The sequence below is a fragment of the Silurus meridionalis genome, chromosome 14, assembly GCF_014805685.1.
Source record: "Silurus meridionalis isolate SWU-2019-XX chromosome 14, ASM1480568v1, whole genome shotgun sequence".
Taxonomy (NCBI): domain Eukaryota; kingdom Metazoa; phylum Chordata; class Actinopteri; order Siluriformes; family Siluridae; genus Silurus; species Silurus meridionalis.
This window is the reverse complement of record NC_060897.1, coordinates 2749039-2773185: the sequence shown is the minus strand read 5'-3', so window position 1 is coordinate 2773185 and position 24147 is coordinate 2749039. Positions and strand designations below refer to the sequence as shown.

General features: G+C 38.5%; 1 protein-coding gene across 3 annotated transcripts in view; it reads right to left on the bottom strand.

Annotated features, from left to right (window-relative positions):
* The window catches only part of abcc6b.2 (ATP-binding cassette, sub-family C (CFTR/MRP), member 6b, tandem duplicate 2), a 39785-nt gene that overhangs the window by 2642 nt on the left and 12996 nt on the right, over positions 1–24147 (bottom strand). The window contains exons 2-26 of one of the 3 annotated variants that reach the window (XM_046866504.1): positions 18360–18535; positions 18111–18236; positions 16761–16898; positions 14890–15015; positions 14716–14780; positions 13539–13667; positions 12714–12929; positions 12186–12363; positions 11174–11335; positions 10897–10989; positions 10578–10781; positions 9610–9756; positions 9362–9449; positions 8689–8758; positions 8170–8296; positions 7025–7201; positions 6754–6921; positions 6413–6602; positions 5872–5944; positions 5663–5780; positions 4757–4964; positions 3424–3734; positions 2443–2642; positions 2177–2303; positions 750–851 (exon numbers count right to left, since the gene is read on the bottom strand). In XM_046866504.1, the coding sequence (XP_046722460.1) occupies positions 750–851; positions 2177–2303; positions 2443–2642; positions 3424–3734; positions 4757–4964; positions 5663–5780; positions 5872–5944; positions 6413–6602; positions 6754–6921; positions 7025–7201; positions 8170–8296; positions 8689–8758; positions 9362–9449; positions 9610–9756; positions 10578–10781; positions 10897–10989; positions 11174–11335; positions 12186–12363; positions 12714–12929; positions 13539–13667; positions 14716–14780; positions 14890–15015; positions 16761–16898; positions 18111–18152 (3459 nt within the window). In that variant the 5' untranslated portion in view covers positions 18153–18236; positions 18360–18535. The remainder of the gene's footprint in view (positions 1–749; positions 852–2176; positions 2304–2442; positions 2643–3423; positions 3735–4756; positions 4965–5662; positions 5781–5871; positions 5945–6412; positions 6603–6753; positions 6922–7024; positions 7202–8169; positions 8297–8688; positions 8759–9361; positions 9450–9609; positions 9757–10577; positions 10782–10896; positions 10990–11173; positions 11336–12185; positions 12364–12713; positions 12930–13538; positions 13668–14715; positions 14781–14889; positions 15016–16760; positions 16899–18110; positions 18237–18359; positions 18536–24147) is intronic. The other 2 variants (XM_046866507.1, XM_046866505.1) reach the window with 2 other exon arrangements.

Sequence of the window (24147 nt, the reverse complement as noted above, 5' to 3'; positions counted from 1 at the left end):
TCTTGGGATTGTACCCATCCTTCTCCTCCCTCAGAACATGGCGAGTGGAGTTTATACCAAAAAGTTCTATTTTGGTCTCATCTGACCACATGACCACTTCTCCCATGCCTCCTCTGGATCATCCAGATGGTCTTTCACAAACTTCAGATGGGCCTGGACATGTGCTGGCTTGAGCAGGGGGACCTTGCGCATGCTGCAGGATTTAATCCATGATGGTGTAGTGTGTTTCGACTGTAACCGTTGAGACTGTGGTCCCAGCTCTTTTCAGGTCATTGACCAGGTCCTTCCATGTAGTTCTAGGCTGATTCCTCACCTTTCTCAAGATCATTGATACTCCACAAGGCGAGATCTTGCATGGAGCCCCAGTCTGAGGGAGATTGACAGTCAGTTTGAATTTCTTCCATTTTCTAATAATTGTGCCAACAGTTGTTGCCTTCTCACCGAGCTGTTTGCCTCTTGTCCTGTAGCCCATTCTTGCTGGTTGGTAGGTGATCAAATACTTATTTCATGCAATAAAATGGGAATTTATTATTTAGAAATCAGGAGTGATTTTCTGGATTTTTTTAGATTCTGTCTCTCACAGTTGAGGTGTACCTACCATGAAAATTAGAGATCTCTCCATTCTTTGTAATGGGAAACCTTGAAAAATCGGCAGTGAATCAAATACTTATCTGCCCCATTGTATATGTGGCAAAATTGTCCCAACTTTTTTGGGATCTGGGGTTGTGTTGACTTGTTTGAGATTGTACCTCTTTCGGTGTGTCCGCATACTCTTTCACTCTTTCTACTGACACAATGTTGTTTTCCACGTCTGTCCAGGCGCGGACGATCCAGCTGAGAATAGCGGTAACCTGCAGAAACACAATCAAAAATAACACACTGTACTTGCGTATTGGGTGACTGAGGTGCGGGGAGGAGCTTTACAATTCACGTCCAATAGGTGTGAGGGTCAGAGCTTTACAGCAGGAGATCTTCCACTCTAACCCATGTAAGGCATAGCTTTATGGAGCTTGCTTTGGGTTTTGTCATGCTGCTTCTTTAGTCTGAGGTATGTTGGCAGGAATCCAATAATTTGTGATCCAGGGTTGTATCTTCTTAAACCCCAGCAGTTTGTCAATATTTTTTTGTTGTATATAATGGATGGAAACCATTTATCCGTTACTGATTACGTTTCATGTTATGGACGGTTTGAAGGTTTGACAGTTCTTTATGTTATAGAAGCTATAAATGGTCATAACAATGCCAAGCTGCCACTCCTTTGTGCTCCAGGGGTTCTGTACCATGGCTGGCCACAGCTTCCTACTATTGCTGGGAGATGCGAAGAAAGAATTTCACTGTGCTGTAAGGCTCATGTAGCAAATATAAAGCACCTTTCTCATATTTGTTGTTTATAAAAGAAGGAAACAGCATTTTTTATCCACTTATTATTACGTGAAAGGTTTGAAGGTTCCAGTAAAGTTTGTTCCAGGTCTCGTTTAAGTTATAGCATTATTATTATTACCACAAGCTCTCTCACGAAGTTATAACAGGGCAAAAAGACAACATGGAAACATTAATTCATGGCTTCAATTATTCTGAAGCTGAATGAAGTAGTGATGGCAAATTCAGATCACTTTAGTGACTTGAACAAAATGAATAAATAAGTCATTTTCTTTATTATATTAGGAAATAAAATAAAATGTAAAATTTTTAATAAGCAGATTCCCCCAACACGTCAACATACACCAACTTTGACTATAGTCACATTAATTAATCTATGTATTTAACTGCTTAGCTTATGTGGGAGTTATGTGACAAACAAACAAATCAAAAAACGAACAACTCAGACCAGATGATAAAATGAACTATTCAATTCTGTTTCCTGTGTATTGCACTGGATAGCGTTAAGGCAGTAGGGGATGGGGAGTGACGTAATAAAAGAACGAACGACTCTTTACTAGACAGTGAAGAGATAAACTACTCAGTTTCCTGTACATAACGGACGGAGATTTTGCGATGCCTTGCTCATTGGTGTCTGGTAGAAAATGAGTGAATCACTCTTTGAGACGACTCATGCTTCTGAGTCACATAAAGAGTCGTTTAAAATGACCGAATTGTTCATGAACGACCCGTCACAAGTATGTAGATAATGAGATGCAGGTTGAGAAGGTTATTTGAAGCTCCTCCATTTGCCTACCTGAAGAGAGTGTGACACGGCCAAGCCAACAGTTCCGGCACTCAGAGATTTTCTTCCCATCACAGACAGGATTGCAGCTGTGAGGACCAACAGGTTCCCTAAAAACTCCAGATTAACAGCGAGCCATCTAGAATTGGAATATGAGTCGGAAAGCAGGATCAGTAACGGTCATATATATATATATATATATATATATATATATATATATATATATATATATATTATTATGGGACCAAAAATTCCTGTGATGTATGATCACAGTGTACCTGGTGGCGACAAATCTGGGAAAGTATGAGGTCTGGTTGTGATCCACTTTAAAGTTTGCCTGCAGGATAAACCTGGGTTGTTCCGCAAACGCCCTGATCACGCTCGCTCCCTGCACTGTCTCGTTGAAGTGTGTGTAGATGGGGGAGCGGCTCACCGACTCCAGACGCCGGAGCTGGCAGGATGTAGCCACGTAAAAACTCTATAAAGGAAGGAAGACTGCATGTTTGTCCGTTATATGTACTGAATATTAGCTCAAACATTTTATTTATACATCAGAATGAACAAAGGTCTATGGAGTAACACTGAAAGTTCTGACCCCAGATTCAGAATAAACATTGTGGGAACCTGCAGTGTAAATTATATATTCTTAGAAAGCCTGTTTTTTTTATCAATCAGATTGCAAGTTGGCCACACTGTGGTCAACTTTTCACGTCTTTTGATTGGATGTTAGATTAGATTAGATAAGATTCAACTATTTTTTCATTGTGGAAGGTAAATTTACCTAGAGAGACAATGAAATGCAAAAAAAACAGAAGGGCATAAGTGGCCTATTTACAAGAGAGAGCACTAGTCAGAGCTTGTGAACTGCATCTGTAGCAAACTGCACAAGCTCAAATATAAACGTGTGGTGGACATTTTAAAGGCAGACTAACAGGTCTTTGAGGGTCAGAATTCTAGCTGATAGACAGGTGTTCAAATACTTATTTGCAGCTGTATCATACAAATAAATAGTTAAAAAATCATACATTGTGATTTCTGGATTTTTTTTTTTAGATTATGTCTCTCACAGTGGACATGCACCTACGATGACAATTTCAGACCCCTCCATGATTTCTAAGTGGGAAAACTTGCAAAATAGCAGGGTGTTTAAATACTTATTTTCCTCACTGTATATATGCATTTGGATTTAATATCTGTTTTCTTCAATCTACAACAACTGACAGAGGAGAAGAAATTGATAACCAAGATGAAGCCCAAACCTGGATAAAGACGTAGAACAGAGCGAGAGGAAGAATGACGACTCCAGCAAAGGGTGTGGCCATGAGAACGATGATGCAGACCTCCAGCAGTTTAAACACGTATCCCAGCATCATCTTAAAGGCCTCGGGGATCATGCAGTCGATGGCGTCGACCTCTTTGGAGAAGCGATTGAGCAGGTTTCCACTCGGCGTGCTCTCGAAGAACGACATTGGCGAGCGCATGACGTTACGCAGAAAGTCCAGGTGAAGATGGCGAGAAGCGATGATACCTCCTAATGAGATGGCTACAGTGGTGGCGAAGAAGGCAATCCCTGAAGGACACACAAAGGATACACTTAGTAGTTGTACTATATTAAAAATATATATAAAATGAACATTAAAGTACAACACTAATTCCAGAAAAGTTGAGATGCTGGGTAAATATTTTATTCACAATAAAAAATTAAAAAACATACAAAATATGTACATTGAGGAAATTTGATATCTGCAACATGTCTCAGAAGAGTTGGAACAGGGCAACAAAATCTCAAAAAGTAAATTTACTTAAAAAAATGCCGAGGAAGAGCACCACAGACGCATTATTTGATTTGAAAATGTTGATGGAGATGTGTGCAGAAGGTCAGAAGGAATTGCATTGTGTGTTTGTGAATTTAGAAAAAGCATACGACAGGGTGGAGAGAGGAGTTGTAGTATTGTATGAGGAAGTCTGGTGTGTCAGAGAAGTATGTGAGGGTGGTGCAGGACATGTATGAGGACAGTGTGACAGCAGTGAAGTGTGCAGTAGGAACGACAGACTGGTTTCAGGTGGAGGTGGAACTGCATCAAGGATCGGCTCTGGGCCCTTTCCTGTTTGCAGTGGTGATCGACAGGACAAGGTCAGACAGGAGTCTCCCTGGAATATGATGTTTGGAGATGATATTGTGATTTGTGGTGAGAGTAGTGAGCAGGTTGAGAAGAGCCTGGGAAGGTGGAGGTATGCGCTGGAGAGAAGGGGAATAAAAGTCAGAAGAAGAAGAAGAAGAAGAGGAAGAAGACAATGGGGAGAGCATTTTAATGTTCATGAGGTAGATTGGCTGGGGGAAAAAACTTTTCTTGTGAATGGTACATGAATTGTATCCTTTCCTAAAATAGTACATTTCCTCAGTTTACATATGTGATGTTTTCTATGTTTTATTGTGAATAAAATATGGGTTTATAAGATTTGTAAATCATTGCATTAAAATTTATTTTCTTTTTTATTTACGCAGTGTCCCAACTTTTTTGGAATTGGGTATGTCATCAATGTGTAATGTTGCAGATACACTGTCAGAACTTCCAGAACCTCCTTACACACCCTGAGCGAAGCCGAGGGCCCCGAACACCGCCAGATTTGCATCCGTTTTGTTCTGAGAGCCATTCATTACAGAATCGTCAGCCCAAAGCTGCAGTTGGTAATTATACCCTAGTGACGCGGCCTGCTGAAAGGCGTAGAGGAAGATGATCGGGATGATGAAGGCCAGGCCAATGGTCCTGAAATACTCCATGTACATCTCCAGCTTCACCTAGAGGTAAGCGAACAAGTGATTCAGAGCACATACTCATACCAAATACTAATAACAACACTGGCACTATCATTATCTATTTATTCATTCTCAAGCATAAACTTATTCCACTTAGATGAAGGATACAGTATGCTATGTACCATCACAGTTCACTTGAATAGGAACGCCTATTCCTACGAAGTTTCTTGAAGTTGCTCAGATCTCAGCATGCACAAAACATTAAACCTTCAGGTACACAGACCTCTGTAGCAGATGATCACCAAAATTCCACTCATTCAGTCAGGAACAAAAATCTGAAACATTTTCACCCACAGAATTGTCCCTCACTCAGCAGTGTTTGTTTTTCACACCATTCTGTGTAAACTCTAGAGACTGTTGTGTGTAATTGGCAGAAGATGTCATGAAACCATCTGGTATCAACATCCAGCCTACAGTTAAAGTCATGGACATCTGACCCTCCTCATTCCTCATTAATTGAAGCTCTAGACTTGTACTATATCTATTTGATTGTACTCCTGCCACATGACTGGCTGATTAAATAAATATAAATAAGTATATATACAGATGTTCTTATTAAAGACCTGTGAGTGGATGATCATGTTTTGGAATGTGTGTGTAGACAATTTCACCAACCCAAGTTCATACTCAGACTGATTGTAGTGATCTTTTTTGTAGCTGTGTGTGTCCATCTGTCTCACCCGTCCAGTATGTGCTTTATCAGCCTTTGTTAATTTTCGCAGTTCCTCAGAATCCTGCTCTGGCTCTAACTCAGATAAAACCTCCATGCTCTGAATCTCAGTGCTGATCACATCCCCACTGCAACGCAATAGAACGCAGAACATCTCAAACGACGTAAAACAAAAAAGTGAATAAATATTAAGTGTTTTTTCTGTGTAATTTCTTTTACCTGATGAGCTGCTCCTGTTGAATATCCACAGAGAAATCCGTCGTGCTCAGACGTGACACAGATTTCCTCGCACCTGAAGGAACACGAGAGCCTCCAGCTTCAGTGCACATCTCTACAATAGGTTTTGATCTAGACTAGATGGAAAATGTATGGACACCTGACCATAAGATTAGTGCTGTATGTGCTTTTCTCAGACATTCCCTCCCATATTTAGTTCCCATTTACTGTTATTATAAGCTTCTCATCTGGGAAGATGTTCCATTAGATTTTGTGGAGATTTGTGTGAGATTCATTTGAGCCACAAGGCTGTTAGTAAAGTTATGTACTGATGTAGGCGAGGAGGCCTGGGGTGCAGTCAGCGTGAGAGACCGAGAAGGAGGAAGAGAAACAAAGAAAACCACATAAACAATTTATCCTAAAGGTGTTCAATAGGGTTTGGAGCTCTATAGCAGGAGATCTTCATGGAGCTGACTGTGTGCACAGGAGTGTTGTGATGCTGGAACAGGTTTGGGTCAGACGTTCTGTTTGCATGATCTCTTACCCTTATTGGTGAAATTTTCTTCACTTTTGGGTTCAGTGTTTGAGAAGATCTTAAGGAAGTCGGCGAACGAGTTCCTCCTCTCTAACAGCTCCGTATACGAGCCCGACTCCGTAACCTGGCCGTCCTCCATCACCAGGATGAGGTCTGCTTGATTCAGGAAGCTCAGCCCGTGGGTCACCAGCACACGTGTCTGAGAGGAACAACACACACACACACACACACACACACACACACACACACACACACACACACACACACACACCTCTGAAAAATTAACATCAAACCTCAAAAAGATCCTCAACCCCAAAAAAACTAACTTGTGTATGTCCTCATGAATGTACCCTATTTTTGAGGACTCCTTTAGGCCCGATGACTTTATCGAAGATGTGCTGACCCACGTGTGTGTCGACGGCAGACAGAGGGTCATCCAGCAGGTAAACGTCAGAGTTTCTGTACACGGCTCGCGCTAAACTCACCCTCTGCTTCTGCCCGCCGGAAAGATTCAGACCCTGGACAACAAAGTTCTTCTAAAATAAATATTATGAACCCAGGAAGGAACGATGATCTAAATCAACCCTAAATCTCAGCCGTCTAATTGTGAGAGTACTGTACCTTCTCTCCGATCTCCGTTTCATCTCCTCCAGGGAGGATCTCCAGGTCTGGAAGGAGAGCACAAGCCTCCAGAACTTTCTGATAGCAGCTTTCCTTCATCTGCTGCCCGAATACGATGTTCTCCTTCAACGTGCCGTTCTGGATCCACGCCTGCTGGGGCACGTACGCCACCGAACCCTGACACACATTACACACATCATACACCTCATCTCTAATTCATTCCTGCTGCATTATATCAGTGATACCTGAATGCCTTACTATAGATTTGACAGTGGAAGGCCATAAGGGCCAGCAAGGCTTTCTCTTCTGAGAATCAGAATCACTGACTGAATGTTTCAAACAATTTTTGTCTTGTTACTGTTAGAGTTTCTATCCAATCAGATTTCAGCCGTCACATCATGTGTTGCCAGGGTCAAAAAAATCTGCATCAAGTCCTAAAGTTTTTGAGATTTTGAGTTGGCCACAGTGAGACCGTCTAGCAGGCGTCCAGTAACATCAGTATTTTCACGTCCTCCGATTAGATGGTCAGAGAGTGCACTAGTAAGAGCTCGCGAACTGCATCTGTAACAAACTGCACAAGCTCAAACCACTGTCACTGTTTTTTCATTTCACAATAACTGACAGAAAATAAACTGATTTGGTCGCAGATACACTTAGAAGTGCATTTACAAGATGGCTTTTCAAGAGTAAGTAAAAAATCGACCAAAACAGTTTAAAACGTTTGTTGAGCTTTTACATGAAATATTTATACTTCCTGTAGAATTTTCACACAAACACAATTTGCCTTCATTTCAAATCCCCAGTAAAACCGAATGTAATGCCCAGAAAAACTGCGGTTGCGGTGCAGCTTTGGCTCCAGTGAAAGGAGACGTATTGAATTGTGTTCATTGGGTTTCTTGCTTTATGACATTTATTCTCACTCTATGAGATTCCTGTCTGTGATGCAGCGCTCTGTTCTACTGCGTTTCTCTAGAATATTGAGGGTGTCTATAGACGTGGTGTCATAATGTTGGGATTAAGAGCTGGATTGATTCAGGCAGGACACCATTGAAGGGCTGGGGTGAATTGCCATGGCACACCACTGGTATACTTTCTGTGTGTGTGTGTGTGTGTGTGTGTGTGTGTGTGTGTGTGTGTGTGTCTACCTTTACTGTGAGATTTCCACTCTTCTTTTCCATCTCTCCCAGTACGGCAGAAAGAAGAGAGGATTTTCCGCTGCCCACGTGACCCACCACCACCACCAACGAGCCGTGAGGCACTTTCACATTCACTCTATAATACACATAATAACAAATACCATCTCTGTGATCATCATTAAATAATAATGATAATAATGTTCTATTTACATAGCACTTATATACAATTGATTTCAATAAAAAATAGATAATAGATAATGAATTTATAATTATTAATATTTTATAATAAACAAAATCATCTAAATAATAAGAATTTTTTTTACATTTCTATATCATTTATGTAATTTATTTTCCCCACACACCCGTTACAGATCGCTCAGGTGCATTTTCAATAGTAAATAGATTTTAATTCGCTGTGGTACAAGAGAAATAAAATATTAATATTCATAAGTCCTCATCACATCACCCAGTCATTGATTGTTGCTCTATCAAGTGTTTTATTTTTTATATTTATTATTAATAACTTACCTCTTCAAACACAGCACTCCGTCTCTGCTCCAGCTGAAACAGCCGTCCTCTATCACAATGCTGTCACCCTCTGGGGAAAAAAAAAACCTGCTATATAATAATAATAATACAATTTATAATAATAAACCCTGAACCCTGTCAGATATCAGTGCTATAAGATTTGCATAGCAGCTTAAAAATGTATATATACATATATTTATTATTATTATTAAATATATCATATAATATATTAATTACTATTTTTTATTATATATTTGCCAAAAATAATATGCACAATTTTCTTTTTATTTTATAAATATTTTTGTTCAGTCATACTGTGTTTTTTGTAATGAATTTTGAGTTTCTGTCCTGTTCGTTTGCCATGCATTTCTGCTTTTGTCCACAAGGTGTCCCCATTGTTGCTCCATGTTGTTTTCCTGTCCTGTTCCTTTGCCATGCATTTCTGCTTTTGTCCACAAGATGTCCCCATTGTTGCTCCATGTTGTTTTCCTGTCCTGTTCCTGTCCTGTTTTATATATATTTCCTATATAGTTCCTTACTACAATATGTGTGTGTGTGTGTGTGTGTGTGTGTGTGTGTGTGTGTGTGTGTGTGTGTATAGATGCTGCAAATCTGTAGTAACCCTTCAGTGCTGACAATGAATATGATGTCCAGATGTTGATTTGATGCTCACCTGGAGTGTATGGAGCTCTTAACACTGCGTCCTCTTTCAGCTCGTCCTGACACAGAAACTTCCCAAGACGTTTGAGAGACACAACAGCCTGAAAACAACCATAATCTTCCTCACTACTGTCCTTTATATACACATATACATTATATATAAATAATGAATCAAAAAGTCTTTATTTAAAGTTCTAGAGTCAGTAAGAACACAGTGGTTTAGACTTGCATTAATGGGGACTTGGTGGGTTTCAGACTCACCTGCATGGTGGTGCTAATGGCAAAGGGAAGTTGACTCAGCGGTGTCTTTAAGATATTGATGAGTGCCAGACAGACAAAAACCTTCTGAGCGTCAAGGATGTTTTTCTCATCGATAAGAACGTAAAATCCGAACATGGCGAACGCAATCTGGACACACAAAAGCCCCCATTTAGGTTTTAATAGCAGCGGAAAATTACCAGAGGGGATTATTAATGAAGTGTGTCAATTCTAAGAAAGAAGATTGAGAATGTTGGTTCTATAACAGGAGGTGTGGCCTCTGACTGTTGGACCTAAGAAAAGAGGCGTGGCTTTTGAGTATCCATCCTAAGGAAGATGTGGTGGCTTTAGTGCATGAGTTTCACTACCTGAAGGGGTGTGGCCTGGAGGGGTGTGGCCTCTTTTAGTAGCAGTAATCTCTGTAGAAGAGGCTTCTGCTTTTATCTACCATGCCTGTTTAAAGAGGTGTGGCCTCTGTATCTGTTATTCCTATATGAAGAGGTGTGGCCTCTGTACCTGTTATTCCTATATGAAGAGGTGTGGCCTCTGTATCTGGTATTCCTATATGAAGAGGTGTGGCCTCTGTACCTGTTATTCCTATATGGAGAGGTGTGGCCTCTGTCATTCTTAAGGGGTATGGCATTCTTAAAGGGGTATGGCATTGATATCGTTCTGTCTAAATAAAGAAGTAACGGCCTCTGCACCGAACATTTCTATAAGAGGTGTGGCCATGGTATCTTTCTGTGTCAGTGAAGGAGGTGTGGCTTCTGTACCTGCCATTCATATTTAAAGGGGTGTGGCGTTGGTATCTTTCAGTCACAGCAAAGGAGGTGTGGCTTCTACATTTGTCATTACTATTTAAAGAAGGTGTGGCCTCTGTGCCTTTCAGTCCCTATGAAGGAAAGAAGGCAAGAGGATAGAAAATTGCGTCGCTACTTTACATCACAACAAAACCATTATCTGCGACTCACCAGGAAGGTGGAGGAGTTGAAGGAAGCGACGGAGATGGAGTAAAGGATTTGTGATTTCTTTAGTGCCTTCAGTTCCTTCTCCCTGAAACTCAGCACTCGCTCTTCGAATGCTTTCTCCCAGGCATAAAACTTCAGGATCTTTATTCCGCTCAGAATCTCATTCATCAGCTTTATACGTCCATCCATGTGCTTCATCTGAACCTCCTGAGTGCAGATACACACACAGCGAAGGGGCATGCGATCAGCATATAGTCTGCTTTTGGAAGATATTGGAAAAGGAAACAGGCAGCATTGTTTTTATGTAAAGTTAATAACAAACCTGCAGTTTGCTGCGCATTTTGGCGATGACGCCGTTCAGAGGGAAGATAAAGATCACCGTGGTGATACCGGCCAAAGCCGAAGGGCCCAAACGCTGCAAAATAAATATAAACGTCCCAAATCACTGCCAAGAATGTGAATTTAATTCAAATAAATTAACACAATGATATTTCTCCTTCCTTTAATGTGTTCTGCAAATCAAATAGAATCGAATCTAATAAATGACATCGGATCGAGTTTCTTGTTGAATTCTGAAGCAAATGTAAATGTTTTTTTACCTGCCAAAGAAAGAAAAGGCAAAGGCCGATTTCGATGGGCGCCAACCAAACGGCGTTAAAGTACACTACAAAGTCCATCAGTTTCTGAGTGTCAGTGGAGACCAAGTTCACAATCTCTCCCACTGTACACGTCCTGCGAGCAGCACTGCTGATCACCAACGACTAGGGAGAGAGTGAGAGTAAGAGAGTGAAAGAGTGAGAGTGAGAGAGTGAGTGGAAGAGAGTGAAAGAGTGAGTGTGAGAGTGAGAGAAAGAGAGTGAAAGAATGAGTGTGAGAGTGAGTGGAAGAGAATGAAAGAGTGAGTGTGAGAGTGAGAGAAAGAGGGAGTGTGAGAGTGAGAGTGAGTGGAAGAGAGTGAAAGAGTGAGTGTGAGTGAGTGGAAGAGAATGAAAGAGTGAGAGTGAGAGTGAGTGGAAGAGAATGAAAGAGTGTGATAGTAAGAGAATGAGAGTGAAAGAGTAAGTGTGAGAGTAAGAGAGTGAGAGTAAGAGAGTGAAAGAGTAAGTGTGAGAGTGAGAGTAAGAGAATGAAAGAGTGTGATAGTAAGAGAATGAGAGTGAAAGAGTAAGTGTGAGAGTAAGAGAGTGAAAGAGTGAGTGTGAGGGTGAGTGGAAGAGAGCATGAGTGAGTAAATGAGTGAGTGAGACAGCCAGTCCGAGAGAGATACAGTGGTGGACAGTAATGAAGTAAATGTAATTCGTTATTGTATTTGAGTAGCGTTTTTATGCATCTATTTTACTGAAGTCTTTTCATTTGGGAGACTTTGCTGCATTTCAAAGTCAAATATTTGACTTTTTACTCAACTACATTTTGTGAAATCAGTCGTTCCTTTTTATTTATGAGCGAATAGAAAGAGCGAAAGACAGATAAAAAAAGTGAGAGTAAGAAAGAAAGAGAGACTAAAGATAGAGAGACTAAAGATATTTTTATGTTCCTGTTCCTCATAAATGACTGAGTGTGTATCAGGATTTCTGCACGTATTCGCTGAACGTGATGATCTCGAGACGTTACCTTCCTGTAGACGAGCCCCGTGATGGCCGTTTTGACCCTCATGCCCACTGCGAAGCAGCTGTACATGTACTGATGGTTACAGAGCGACTGCAGGCACGAGAGCAGGAACATGGAGAAGGCAAAGAAATAACCCTTCCACAAGGGGGTGCTCTCGTCTTTTACCACATCCAGCAGCAGGCTAGAAAGCAAATAAAAACATCATAGTGTGTATACATGAACAATTTCAATCAGTTTATGATTTACAGGTTTTTTTTATATTCTTTTTACTTATTGATAAAAATTAATACATTGAGATGGTTTGGACATGTGCAGAGGAGGGACATGGGGTATATTAGTAGGAGAATGCTGAGGATGGAGACACCAGGAAGGAGGAAAAGAGGAAGACCAAGGAGGAGGTTTATGGATGTGGTGAGGAAAGACAGATTGGTTTAAAAGAGGCAGATGTAAAGGACAGGGGGTATGGAGAAGGATGATCTGCTGTGGCGCCCCCTAATAGAAGCAGCTAAAAGAAGATAAAAAATAACATACTCTTCTGACCTGAGCAGCTGAGGGATGGAGAACATGAAGGCGTCATGGATGAGGAGACAGAGCGTTCCTGACAGGAAGCACGGCCCAAACGATTTAGCCAGCAGACGCAGCAGGAGGAAACCGGCGCTCTGCTCCTGACTAAGTTTCTGCAGGAGCTGTGTTTGCTCCGTGATCTTGGAGCTCAGGGTTCGAGACACATTGATACTCCGCTCCTGTCTGAGCACCAAGGAGAAGATCACAAGGTTGCATTGTGTTTTTATATCACACCATGAAGACTGGCAAATATTATATTATATTGTATTGTATTGTATTGGTAGGAGAATGCTGAGGCTGAAGGCAGCAAACAGGAGGAAAAGAGGAAGCCAAATGAGGAGGTTTATGGATGTGGTGAGGGAAGACATGCAGGTGGTTGTTTTGAAAGAGGCAGATGCACAGGCATAAAAGTTAATGTGTGCATGGGATACAAGTTAGCATTTGTATCGCAATGCATAATTTTTAACATGTTTGCGTTGGTAAAAAGCGATTTATTTATATAATTATTAGTAGATGCGCTTGTTTTATTATTCAGAAAGTGACCAATAATTTGTGACCAATATTTTCTATGCTGATTGTTTTTTCTCGTCATTGAACTGTTTCCCGATCGCGTTCTCTCTGCTGCTATTTTTTTATAAGAGCAAATAAAGACTACATGTGGAATGGGATGTCCATACAGAAGATTCATTTCAGGACCCGAGGTTATAGAAAAACTATTTTGCCATCAAATATTATCCCGTAACTTTTTGTCTTTCTGTACGTAATGTCATCACTGAACAAGCGAGTTCTTACTGTAACTCCGCACGCTGTGTGTTCCACTCTCTCTCCAGATCACCGATGATTTTCTCGGACGTGTCTTCTTCTCGTAGAGACCAGAGGTCTTCTGTTGTTAAAGGTGAACGATATCCTCTCACAACCAGCCTGAAAAAAAACACACACACTCATGACACTGATGTTAAATTCACCTTCACTGCTGTTACAATTATAACTGAAACCACAGGATTAGTGTATGATAATAATTGTTGAAGTGTGTTGCAGGTTTTCTATATCGGGCAGCACATCTTTTCAAAATGTACAGAAAAGTCCGAAAAATTGTCCTAAATATTGCACTATTATTTGAATATTATTATATAATATGTATAATATTTATTTATTAATATATATAATAAATATTATTTATTTTATAGTGTTTGATATATTTTTTTAAATATAAAAAAATGCATTTATTAAAGAAAAAAATCTATCTATCTATCTATCTATCTATCTATCTATCTATCTATCTATCTATCTATCTATCTATCTATCTATCTATCTATCTATCTATCTATCTATCTATCTATCTATCTATCTATCTATCTATATTTAATTTAATCTATTTTTTTTTTTTTTTCAAATGTATATACAGACTTTGGAAATGAGCTGAACAACTTCTGATGTGTGTAAAACCTGCACTTTATGGCCAAAAGATTGTAGACATCTATTATACTATTTCTGAGCAGTCCATTCCATATTTCTCCATCAGCTGTTGAAAGAACCTCCATTCTTCTGGCAAGTTGTTACACTAAATTTCATTGGAGAGTTGTATGAGACTCATTCAACCACACGGGTGTGAGGTGAGGAGGCCTGGGGTACAGTCAGTGTTTATCAGTTCATCCCAAAAGTGTTCATTAGTGTTTGAGCTCAACAGCAGGAGATCTTTCAGTCCATTTCATGTAAAATATATCTTCATGGAGTTGGTTCTATGTACAGCGGTTTTGTCATGCTGGAACAGGATTGGGTCTTCTAGTTCAAGTATAGGGGAAATTTCATGCTAGAAAATGCACCCAAAGATGCCCTCTGTAATTGTGTGCCTCCAATTTTTGTGGTAACAGTTTGGGGAAGAACCACATAGGGCTGGAAATGTTGAGTGTCCTAATACTTTTGGCATCACCAATTATTAAAAATGCTTAAAAAACTAGATAAAACTCACCCACTGAACCACCAGAAAAGCATTTTAGAGAGAAAAGAAGCATCTTCGACTGGACACGGGTTCTGCTGGAGAAGCGACAATGAGTTGGTAACTGGTAGAAATCCTGAAAACACTACACATTATTTTTGCTCAGACAGAAAAGAAAACTGTAAGCGCTTGTGAATTCTGCGATACCGTCACGTGGCCTGGTTTCAGAGTGTGAGGTCGCTGATCGGCGAAACAGCTGAGGATAAGCTGAGCGAGCTCAAGAGACAAGCGAGAGAAAAACACCACCAACTGCATGGCACCTCGTGAGAAACCCTGTGAAAACACACACAGAGCTCCGTTCAGAACATTTCACCCAAAGGCTCGTCTTTATTTCAGCAATTTGTTGCATAGTTTTTAACAAAGCTGGAGGAAAAAATATTAAAAAATATATACCCAATGACATATCGATAAATCTAGATTAGGAGTTATACACTACTGGCTCGGATCTCTAGATCCCTGTACACATCTACAGTGTGTGTGTGTGTGTGTGTGTGCATGTGTGAGCATGTTCATGTATCCTTTGAGGTGTTTCCTGAGTGACACAGTAATAATGTGAGGCTTCACTTCTGGCATCTGTGAACCAGTAAATTCTTGCACATCAGTGCTAACAATTAGGTTTAATTGCAGGAAAAGTCTGTCTTAAGACTTGTGCGAACATGTTCTTTTCACACTTTTATGGCCTCAGTCACAATGGAGGAGGTGTGGCCTCTGTATTCTAATCAGTTACTATAGAGGAGGTGTGGCCTCTGTATTCTAATCAGTTACTATAGAGGAGGTGTGGCCTCTGTCTCTATTCTAACCAGTCACAATGGAGGAGGTGTGGCCTCTGTATTCTAATCAGTTACTATAGAGGAGGTGTGGCCTCTGTATTCTAATCAGTTACTATAGAGGAGGTGTGGCCTCTGTCTCTATTCTAACCAGTCACAATGGAGGAGGTGTGGCCTCTGTATTCTAATCAGTTACTATAGAGGAGGTGTGGCCTCTGTATTCTAATTAGTTACTATAGAGGAGGTGTGGCCTCTGTCTATAATTAGTCACAATGGAGGAGGTGTGGCCTCTGTATTCTAATCAGTTACTATAGAGGAGGTGTGGCCTCTGTATTCTAATTAGTTACTATAGAGGAGGTGTGGCCTCTGTCTATAATTAGTCACAATGGAGGAGGTGTGGCCTCTGTATTCTAATCAACCACAGTGTAGGAGGTGTGGCCTCTGTATTCTAATCAACCACAGTGGAGGAGGTGTGGCCTCTGTATTCTAATCAACCACAGTGGAGGAGGTGTGGTGAGTAGCTGTGGCCTCTGCCTCTATTCTGATCAATTACAGTTGGAGAAGGTGTGGCCTCTGCCTATATTCTATCAGTAATAGTGGAGGAGGTGTTGTTAAATGGGTGTGGCCTGTGTCTATACTTATCCATTACATTGGAGTGGGTGTGGCCTCTGTTGCTATTCTAATAAATCAATATGCAAAAGGTTTGGCCTTTGTCTTTATTCTAACCAGTCACAATGGAGGAGATGTGGCCTCTATTCTAATCAGTTACTATAGAGGAGGTGTGGCCTCTGTATTCTAATCAGTTACTATAGAGGAGGTGTGGCCTTTGTCTCTATTGTAATCATTCATAACAGAAGAGGTGTGGCCTCTGTCTCTAGTCAAGTTAGTTACAATGGAGGAGGTGTGGCCTCTGTCTCTTTTGTAATAATTTATAACAGAAGAGGTGTGGCCTCTGTCTTTATTCTAATTAGTTGCAATGGAAAAGCCGTGGCCTCTGTCTTGATTCTAATTAGTTACAACAGGGTAGGCGTGGTATCCGTGTCTATTCTAATTAGTCACGGTGATGCAAATGGCCACAGAGTCTGTTTAAACACAGCTCTGATTGTCCAAGTAAAACATACACAGATACATTTTGACAGAGTCCAATAAAAATGCATTCTGATCCAGAGGCTTACAAATAAGTTTTAGCTCAGTAATGAGTGTTAATTGTGATTTGATTTGCTTTAATATTTCACAGAGAGGCATTCCTACTTCTCGCATGATGGTCTGGATGTTTGCTCTGAAAGGAACAATCAAACAAATCATCGTCAGCATCCAGTAGAGGAAAAGGAATAGGGAGGAGCGGCAGCCCATTATTCTCTCCAGGTGAATGATACACACTGCCAAGATCTACACACACACACACACACACACACACACACACACACACACACACACACACACATACACACCAGCTGTTTTTGTCATCTGGAATATTTTGTGTTTGTGGGTCTGATCCTATTTTGTTCTGCAATTTCAGTATTTTTTTTATAATCTCAATATTCCTGTGAGAATTTAGCAGCTAATTGCTATACTGATGTCACTGGGGAACATTGTTATTGCTACCACTTCTGCAATCTCAAATATAAGGCATGAGGTTCAGGTTTTAATGCCCCTAAAGAGACTTCTTTTATTCCAGTGATATTACAGTTTTCCTCAGTTGCTTTGAGGCATTTTTTGAATCATTCTCAATATTTCTCAAATCAGTAAGTGCATTAACAATGTGCTAACTATTAACTATTACTATTTACTATTAACTAAGTGCTATAACTATTCTATATCCATTGCATTGCTGCTCACCATTGAATAACTTACCATTGTATATATCCACCTGATTTCTGTTTATAGTAATAGCCATATATTATGTTCATAGTACATATCCTTCTGTAAATTTCAGTTTATAATAATAGCCATCTGTATATTATGTTCTTAGTACATACACATCTGTAAATTACATTTTGTTGCCTTGTACTTGTACATGTGTAATTACAATAAGGTTGAATTTAATCTAATCTAATCTAATCTAATCTAATCCAATCCAATCTAAAATAATCTAATCTAATTTCTCAAAACAATTAGTACAAACAGAACAACACAATGGATTTCATGTAAAAGTCTGTACTTTTTTCCAAAATGCTTAATTCATCTCAAATTATTTGTGTCAATAAACATCTCATAGCCATCAGAATAACAGGTCATTTTGTCATTGTGCACAAACACAATCGTCAAAATGTTTAGTTGTGTTGTTTGTATGGTGCACGGTTTCACTATTTCCTGATATAAACTACAGTCTGGATTACAATGATATAAAATGCACAAGGCTGAATTTCTTCTGTACGTCATCTATGAATTTCAACAGCACAAATATACACATTACTGTAGGGGGGATATTAATTGCAGGAGTCCTACAATTGTAGGATTTACACTTTTACTGTACTATTACATTTGTAAATAAAAAAATTAATTGAATTTATAAATAGTTTGTAATAGATTTTGAACTGGTTAGAAGTAAAGGTGAGAGATAACGAGGGAAAAAAGAGAGAAAAAAGGAAGAGGTGTTACCATGGTGATGATGCGAATGATCGGGTTCACCAGGAAAACCATGTGCTGCTTGATCTCAGTTCTCTTCTCAATCAGCAGATAGAGCAGCTCCAAAATGTTAAATAACACCAAGCACACACACAGAACCTAAACACACACACACACACACACACACACACACACACACACACACACACACAAATATATCCAGACTGTGACATGCATGTCTTATTTACTACGTTACGTAGACTTGTAGTCATTTCTGCTCACTGTTTTGGCGCAGCAGAGTCTGGAGAACGAGATGCGGCCATGATGGAAGCGCTGGAGATAGAGCAGGTAAAAAGGACTGCACACCCACAGGTAGAAGCAGGGGCCCAGATGAGAACTGTGTGCTGAAAACACAGCGTCAGGTCCGGGTTTAATGTGTACCACGTCACGTTCCAGTCCTGAAAACAAAATCGAATCTGTAACATAATTCTTAAAATGTTTTATATTTTATCTCTTTATGAACATGGACACACAATATAAATGTATAATCTTCATGGTGTATAGTCTAAACCTGGACACAGATGAATGAAAGTACAATCTATAATATAAAAAACAAAAATATAATGAATCCTATACAATAGTTACAACAATAATAATAATTACTCTATACACCAAATACTGTACATTCATAAAAAAAATGTACTGTACATTAAATAGTAATTTTTGCATTTTATATAGAGTATTAAAGATGCATATGTTACAGATAGTTCACTTTTATTTCTTTGATTCAGACAGGCAGCAAATAATCAATTGCCTTCTGACTTCTAACATATGACCTCTTTCACACACACGCCTTTGTAGTGCAAAAAAGATTAAATTAAACCAGACTTCCTTTTCCTGTTGTGTCTGCAGGAAGATGCAGCTCTACCTCTGCCATGTTAATCTGTTTATCTGACTCTCAGGACACGCCTCGGCCTCTGTAGTGTTGATACGCCGTATTCACGTAGCAGCAGCGGTGCTGAGAGAACGTGCTCGAGAAACAGTTCAGCAAGGAGAAAACAATTTACATATAAAATATTGGTCTCAAATTATTGGGCACTTTTTAAATTTCGGTACGGGTATTGGCACCGGAGTTTTGCGGTACAGGGTTTTCCGGTCTGTACCGAATGAAATCCTTTTTCCGTGCAGGACATATACAATCTGAGTTCCCTCAGGAAGGTATTAAGTGGTGGACCGCAAGTTTGTTTAGTTTCTGCCTTGCACTTTAAAAGCATTTTATCATTATTTTTAATATTATTAAACATGAAAACAATTGAAACAATGCCAGGAGTATAAAAAAAGAAACTAGAGTCAATACCTCAAATAATATTTTTTCTGCCCATGCATGAAAATGCTAAAGAATCCATAGCGCTAGCATTAGCCGTAGCCACATTGCAGTGAACACTAGTCAATTTCATTAGAAAATCTTGACAACTCCACATATCGAGGGAGTGAATGAAAAACAAATTTCAGTGTTTATTCCTTTCATCCTTTAAAGTATGCTGAAATAAGTAGAACAGTTAAGTAGAACATATCTTCAGAAAATGAAATATTAAATGTAAAACACACACACACACACACACACACACACACACACACACACACACACACACACACACACACACACACACACACCTATCAGAATGATCCAATTGGTGTTTAACAAATTGTATTTCATTATTTTTTCCATTTATTTAATTTTATTTAATCATTTTAATTGGTGCCAATTTAATTGATTACTTAATTCAATTATTATAATTAGTAGAATTTGTTTGTAGAATTCGAGTTATAGTTATATTGAGTTTGTAATCTTGCGTACCAGTGTAGATTTATTCATTACTAGAGATTTAAAGCACGTTTGTACGTCGCTCTGGATAAGGGCGTCTGCTAAATGCCGCAAATGTAAATGTAAATGTAGTATATTTTATTTTTTATAAAATGTGATTAAATATTATTTTAGATATTATTTAACCAAGCAGGCATTTTATTTTAAATTGTTTTAAAAATGTACACTGTTTAATAAACTTGTAGTGAAATGTGAATTTATATAGATTACTATATAGTACTGTATTGTAAATTTAACAAGAATTGTGAATTATTTGTCATAAATGTGTTATTTACTACTTTAAGTAATTTTTTTATGTAATTTCCCAAATTCGCCACTTGCGGCTTCTTGCGATCTATTATTATTATTATATATATTTTGGTTTTATTAATCTGGGTTCATTGAAGTTTTGAAATTTCATAAGAAAAAACATTTTCAATCTTCAGACATGTTCTCATCTGTCACTGTTTTAGTTTGGTAGCTTTAGGCTTTAAATTCACTCCAGATAAAGTGTGTGTGTGTGTGTGTGTGTGTGTGTGTGTGTGTGTGTGTGTGTGTGTGGGGTGGGTGTAAGTATAAATAAGCAATATATTAAATCTGGACAAATTGAATCCCCGCCTTTAATCAATCCATCACTTTATCTCAGGTAGTTCATTCAGGTTTATACCTGGAAGGCAGCTCAACTGTTCTATTAAACTCAGGACATTTACAGTAAATATGCATGTGCAAAGTTGCATAACATACAAACACACACACACACATGCACTGGCATGCACCGCTGCCACGTGACGTCTGATTCGTTTACAGTCAGAGTTGTTTTTATTCCTGCCGCTAATAGTCCATGTGCTGACCCTGTATATTTACACACAGGATATTTCAGACCATTACCTCATGTTCCACAGGTCCAAATGTATTTGTTTTAAAAGCACAGCCAAAAAAAAAAAAGAAAAGTACACAATGTTCTTTTTAAAATTTAAATGGCAGTCCTTAAGCCCAGACATGTCAGGTCCTTGATGATTAATCGTCCTTGTTAATTATTATTAATTTGCACCAATATTACAATAAAACAGAAAGTTTCCAGTCACACATCCAATTCAGTCTTCTTTGTGGTGTTGCTTTGTGGACTTGCTAATGTGGTTTCAGGCTTATTTATCTAGAACAAGGATAGGGCTAAAAACTATTAAAGTTTTATCTTGAAAGGTCCATATATATATATATATATATATATATATATATATATATATATATATATATATATATATATATGCTGTATATAATTGGACAACATGTTTCCAGGCTCCAATATTTTCATGATTCAATATAACCATGTCTCACGGATGTATATACTGTATACAGCTGTATATACTGCATATCCTGTGTGAACATGGTTTTATTTATCCATGGCTCTATTATTTAGGGCCACACATTTCCAGAGTGCTATATTTCCAAGGTTCTATATCCAAACTCACATGAACCCAATATCTTATATTCCCATGGTTACATATATTTATGGCTCTATTTCTAGGCCCTTATGTTCAGAGGATCCAAAATTTCAATGATCGAAACAATTAAAGGTCCACCTTAAAAGGACCATAGTTCTGGGCCTACATGTTTCCATGGTCCAGACAGGGTCCAGGCTCTATTTCTAGTCCAGACATGTTCAGAGGATCCTATATTCTTATGATTCAAATTACAAAGTGCCCTATTTTTAGAAACTCATTTTCCAGGATGTGATATTTCCAGAATGCAATACACGCAGTTGGTAGCCCATGTATGCTGATGATCTCATATTGTCCAGAAGATACTAAGGTATCTATTTCCAGACCCATGTGTTCAGTGTATACCCAGAGCTCTATTTTTATGTCCAGAGTTTTATCCATCCAGGGGTATATATCCAGAGCCACATGAACCCAAAATCTTATATTTCCATGGTTCAATATTCCCAGGGATCTATTTCCAATCCCATATGTTCGGAGGTTCCTATAATCCCATGGTTTTATATACGCAGTGCCCTATTTTCAGAAACATATTTTAAAGGCCCACATGTTTAGAGGATTCTATATTTGTGTGGATCTATATACCCTGTGCCTCATTTTTAAATAGTCATACAAACTCCCAGAAGTCTACAGTATATTATTCCAGCTTTTGTTTTCAATAACCTTTTATCTATGATTCTACCGTTTGTTATATTCCCTTAATTTCATATTTCCAGCATGTTCTATTGTCTTATATGTCCAAAGTCTTATGTCCCCATTATACAAAATTCTTAAAGTTGTATAATAATATAATAATCTCAGACTTGCTGATGTGGGTTTAGACCTGGAATATGGTACGTGTTTATATAAAACATTTTCAGAGCTAAAAAAGCAATGAAAGCTCCATTTTAAAACCAAATCCATATCTTGTTTGGCATAACATTTTTCTAAATAAATCCTGAGGTTAAAAGGTTGTCTTCGAATTCTTCATATCGGACAGAACATGTTTAAAAGTAAAATTTTTGTACATGATGACACTGTACTCTAACACACAACACAATCCTCAACCCACTGGATAAAACATGCAGCTGTCCAGGACACAGCAGTCTGGAAAAGACACGAATAGGACATAATCCTTGAACAATCACTTCAATCACAACGTTGAACAAATCGTATGACCAACAAGAAAAGAAAGTAAAAGTATTTTAGCACAGACACTGGAGGAGGAGGGGGGAGGTTCTTATTGGAAAATCATTCACAGTAGGGGAGTAAATTAGTTCAGTGGAAAAGAGAACATTGCACTTTTGCTTTCTAGCTATAAGGTTCATTTAGAGATCATTCTGTTGAGTAACACTGGATTTCAAAATCACTGGAAAAGCACTATTTTCTAACATTGCACTATTGCCCTGTTGATTTTATGTACGCTAACTAGCTAATAACTGGACATTACAGATGATTTAACTAACATTACACTCAAAGATTTTCAAGTAATAGTACAGTGTCTCAAGCACTCAAAAATAAAACAATCTAATGGGTAAAGTGTAGGTGAAAGTCATACTTGAGTAAAAGTATTGATACCTTACTGCAAAAATGATTCCATTACGAGTTAATTCCGATATGACTTCAGTAAAAATCTTATAGTACTTACTGTAACAGTACTTCAGTGTTTGACTCATATTGATTACCATTACAGTTTTCCTCAGTTGTTTTGGAGCATTTCTCCAATCATTCTTAATATTTGCAAATCAGCACAATACATTGGATTTCTTGCAAAAGCCTGAACTTTTCTCTAAATCCTCAGTTCATGTCACAAAAGTAAGTATTTGTGTCAATGAACATCTCATTCCCATCAGAATAAAAAGTCCTTTTTCATTGCTTACAAACAAGATCATCAAAATGTTTAGCAATGTTGTTAGTATGATGGCACACAGTTTAAGTGTTTCTTGATATAAACTATGGTGACTGAAAATTCACAAAATTTGACTTCCTTCTGTTTGGCATCTGAATTTCAGCACAAATTTATATATTTGATTGTATATTAGATTTATATTGATTGTAAGAGACCAAATAGGATTCACACTTTTACTGTACAAGTGTTCGTATGTTTCTCATTTGTTCATCCGTTTTCAGAATGTATAATTCTGTGTTCTGTCTGTATTCAGTCTCCAACTGAAGCTTCACCAGATTCACCTTTGACCTGTTTTAGAGAACTGGTTGATTATTGGTTGATCTGATGCCGTTCACTCGCCTTCATTAGTAACCTTCAAGATTCATCAATTCAACACATTTACAGAAAAATAAAGTTGAATAGAAAGTTTAGACGACAGATGATGAAAACTGATTTAATCATTTTGCATTCAACGACTTTTACAAGGAACTGATGCTGAGATGTTTTAATCAAATAATATATTTTGATCAACATGAACAACTGACAACTAATGTAGGAAACAGCAGACACTCGAACACAATCCATTACATGAATCTAGAAAAGCTTTCGCAATTTGATCAAAGCGACAAAAAATGTTTTTATGATAAACACAAGTGACTAAATGTTGTGGAGGTTGAACAAGTAGTTCAGAGAATTTAATTTCTGATCTGAGAAACGCTGCAAAGCGACTGAGAAAAACTGTAAACAACAAGACACGTTAGTAAAAAGCCAAAACCAGATTTTTTCCTTAAATGCAAATCAAATTATACACCTCAATGCTGCATTAACCAAGAGCAGTCAAAA